Source organism: Colletes gigas, unplaced genomic scaffold (genome assembly GCF_013123115.1).
Source record: "Colletes gigas isolate AHSC1104 unplaced genomic scaffold, ASM1312311v1 Colletes_gigas_Sc00185, whole genome shotgun sequence".
Taxonomy (NCBI): Eukaryota; Metazoa; Arthropoda; class Insecta; order Hymenoptera; family Colletidae; genus Colletes; species Colletes gigas.
In genome coordinates, this window is record NW_025106808.1 from 1 (window position 1) to 3,852 (window position 3,852).

General features: G+C 43.7%; 1 protein-coding gene across 1 annotated transcript; it reads right to left on the bottom strand.

The window, feature by feature from the left end:
• Positions 1 to 1,972: 1,972 nt before the first annotated feature.
• LOC122404328 lies at positions 1,973 to 3,261 on the bottom strand. The gene is made up of 3 exons (XM_043408263.1): positions 2,606 to 3,261; positions 2,289 to 2,532; positions 1,973 to 2,062 (listed from the first exon to the last, which is right to left on the bottom strand). Exons 1-3 carry the CDS (start codon positions 3,259 to 3,261, stop codon positions 1,973 to 1,975), a joined length of 990 nt encoding a protein of 329 aa, XP_043264198.1.
• Positions 3,262 to 3,852: the final 591 nt, after the last annotated feature.

Consider the following 3,852-nt stretch of genomic DNA (forward strand, 5'->3'; position numbering starts at 1 on the left):
TGTCTGTATCGGTGTACATAATTTTACATTTATCGCTATGTGTGGGTAACATGTAATCGTGACGGAATTCATACAAACAAACCTTAGATATATCTAGTATACACATACCCACATAGATTGGTTTGTTAAATTTTACGGACAGTTTGCGCAGCTCGATTGCAACTAAGTTTTCCGAAAATATGCTGCGACTGTGGAAATTTGGTTTAGCGATCAGTGCCTCCGCACCATATCTCCCTTCCCATTCTGTTACTAATTTTACATCTACATGATTGCGCACATTCTCCATAGTTTTGCCAAACACTGCATTGTTCATTAACTTGTATAAATTTTTCTCAAAATCATTTGTGGCAAGAGTTCTAAACTTTGTATTTAGTTCGATGTAATCGCGAAGTGATTTGGCCATGGTGATTGTGAAAACTGTAATACGCGGTGAACTTCAGTTACGCGAAGGCCAACCTTAGTCCACCCCCGCACCGATCTAGCGAATCAATATGTAGCGAATCAATGCCGCATCGATCGGAGAAATGACATTGATATGCAATATTTGCAATTGTATTTATTCTGAAGCAAATCATTTTTCAAAATGTTGTTTTCAATCTTAACGTCGCAGCGTATCGCGCGATTGCATGTAATTTGAATCCCCTCGAGCAGCCGCGCCGAATGACATCATTTGGCAGCATGAAGAACGTCCGAATGAAATATAATACTTTTGAAACGTTGCATCTTAGAATTAGGTGGCGAGGAGAGAAGGTGGAACACGGGTAAATAAAATTAGATAAATAATATATGTTTTAAATGATAATATATTGTTACATTTAAAAAAATTAAAAAAAGAAAAAAAGAAAAGAAATAAGTAGTATAGTAAGGCGGGTTCTAACCCTGGGGGCAATGAGGGGAGCGTGCTTATCGTATACCGTCGCGAGTAATTTGTCCTGTCTGCTGCCAGGTGGTTTGGCACGCGTCGGACAGAACGGCAGATCGGCATGAGTATCATGCAGACGTTGCGGATATTCTAGATCTACTTCGAGAATGTATCCCGTGGGCGAATCGACAGCGATTGAAGACGCATCAAAATTTTCAACTTCTTTGACCCATTGAAAATCAGCATATGGCAGGGGCTGGCACATTGCCCAACCATACAAATTGTTTACGTCAAAGTACATCAAGTACGATGACTGTTCCGATGCGTCGTAGGGTTGCATGTACTTGTTATTGGCTTGTGCGTATCTTCCTGAACATTGACTTAAACCCCCCCGTATACCACGTTCGATAAACATAACCATATCGATGTCGGTGAGTAATTCGAATTTAATTTTAGTGTATTTTAGCATAGCATCCCATGTGAAACCAGGTAGAGTATAATAATGTGCTGAATCTAATCCGTAACTCTTGATACAACTTTCGCGAAAATTTTCAAAAATATCTGCCAATAATAAGACATCTGTTTTCAAGTACAAGTCGCTGTATTCGCCCAAGGTTCTAATGCCGAAACGCTGCCAGACAGTCTCGGCGTGCGCATAATCGGTCTCGGATGCAGTCTCACCCGTTAATGAACTGTAGAAAGACTCGCGTGGCGGTAAGCATGGATCCAGCAGTTTGTCCGCGCGATCAAGGTATTCATATGGAAATACACCCTTCCGCGTCAATAAATAGAAATCTTCGATGGATAATGTTTCAAATTGAGATCGTAAAATTTTTAATTTATCTGTGCTAAGAAAAGATGCTAATTTGTCGAGACTGGTATTTAAAAATTTGTATGAATCGATGAATCGCAATTTAATACAATTTCGTGAGTCTGATTCTGCATTCGTATCTTCGACATTTTTCGTAAATGAAATATACTTTTCTTTAGTAATGGGTAATACAGTAATGTGGCCTTCGAATGCTGTAGCTATTTCTTCGATAATAAAATGGGAATCGTAGCCGGATAAATTATGAAAAACTATGGGGATATAAACGCATTTTCTATAATTTAAATTGCACTCTGAATGTGCTGGGCCTCTAAACTGCCCGGATAGATGGCAATGATCGCGGACTCGTATATCTGTAGCCTCGAATGATTCTTCACAAATATGACAGTGTGTCGAATTGCGAAATACCGACAACTGCTCAGTTGTTAAATCTAGCATGGGTGTGTTATTTGCCAGAATGGGTTTAACAAAATTCGCAAAATTTTTCAACTCTTTGACAAACCATGAAACGCAATCCGCGTTGCGATGACATCGATACGTTGACAGCGATGCATGCCCATCGTACGAGCTATGTATATAATAACCAATACTATGTACCTCATGTTTCTGGTACATGCACAATTTGTGGTTCTCCGCATCCTTTTGGGTGTCCACCGTTTTTAGCAGGACATACTCCAGATCGGCATATATTATGACGGGGAGCCGTCCCTTCCTGCCGCAACTGTCGAAACTGAGCCATTTACTGTCCTGGCTGGGCAACAGGATGGCGCAGTTGTTTATCTCGCGGCAGTCAATTGTGTGGGTGTCCAACTTCTCGGCAGAGTCAAAATAGTGCATACATCTGCAAACAAAAAAATTTTTTTTTTATTCAATCTGTTTTTCATTGGGAACATTTCATAAATTTCTATACGTACCGGTCACAGAAGTATTTTTTTCTTTTGTGTCTGCTCAACTGCGCGCCCACTAGTCGGGATAAGTCTTTGATCCAGACAAAATGTCCTACATCGCTGCCTCCCTGTTCCGGCGTATAGAGCAGGTTGGCATGTCGATCCCTCTTTTGGCTGGTGAGACGCAGTGGAAAGACTTTTGGTCCATTCTTCTCCATCGAGAAGCTGTAGACGTTTATCGAGATGTTGTTCTGCAGCTCAAATTTTTCAATTTGCTTCAGGGACATTGGGAACTCAATGCCATGGAGATTTAGGACCGATGTATATTGCGGGTATGAACCTGGACGTTCAGGATATTTTTTAGCTGGATGTAGAGCTGCGACAACTGCCCACGCGAAACATGTGTTGTCTGAGGATTGTATGTTTATTGTTGCCCTCTTCAGCATGATTTCTCGCGGCAGCTTGAAGTGACACCCCGCGCGGAGTGGATTATACTTGTTCACGTTAATCGTCAAATTAAGGATTTGTATCAGCGCCCATCCGCTGTCACGTTCCTGGAATTCTTCCAGTGATGCCAGGATGGGTTCAGTGATGTATTGTTGGTACCACTCGTGCAGATCAGATGCGTGAAAGAGTTCGCGGTTTCTGGTGTTGATGCTTTTGCGCGCGCGTTTGTCATCCATCTGGTGTTGTTGCTTCCATGGTCTGAAGCGTCTCCCGCGGACGCCATGGTCGCCTTCGCGACCTCCTTCGCGTGCCGGCCGGTTGCGGCTGGCGGGGTCGTGGGGAGCGTGGTATTTCCCTCCTTTATGCACGACCTTGGCCGGGACTCGGACTCGATCCAGGCCGAGGTTTATCTCGACCTGTTCTCTCGAGTCCTCGGCCGCTGCTCTCGACCCTGGTCGGGGTTGCAGCCTCCTCCCCGATCTTGAGGATGCGGTCGAATCTCAAATCGATTTCGGGGTCACCCGAGATCATGAGCGCGTTTGATTCGCTACTCGTATCGCTCATTGTGGCTGAATCTGTACTGAAGCCAATATGGCGTCGCGTGGACCACAGATTCAGTCGGGTTGTTTGTGTTGCTAGGCAACCCGTACCTTAGCTCGAGCCCTAGCAACCACGGATAGATGCGAGTGAACACCGGTTACTAAGGACGCGGTGTTACTTCACCTTCCGTTATCATTGCCCGGGTTTCCTATATTACCGATCGTTGTTGTCGGGGAAAAATCCACAGGCAATTTACACAACCGCGTAATTGGTCGTGTAAATGTAGA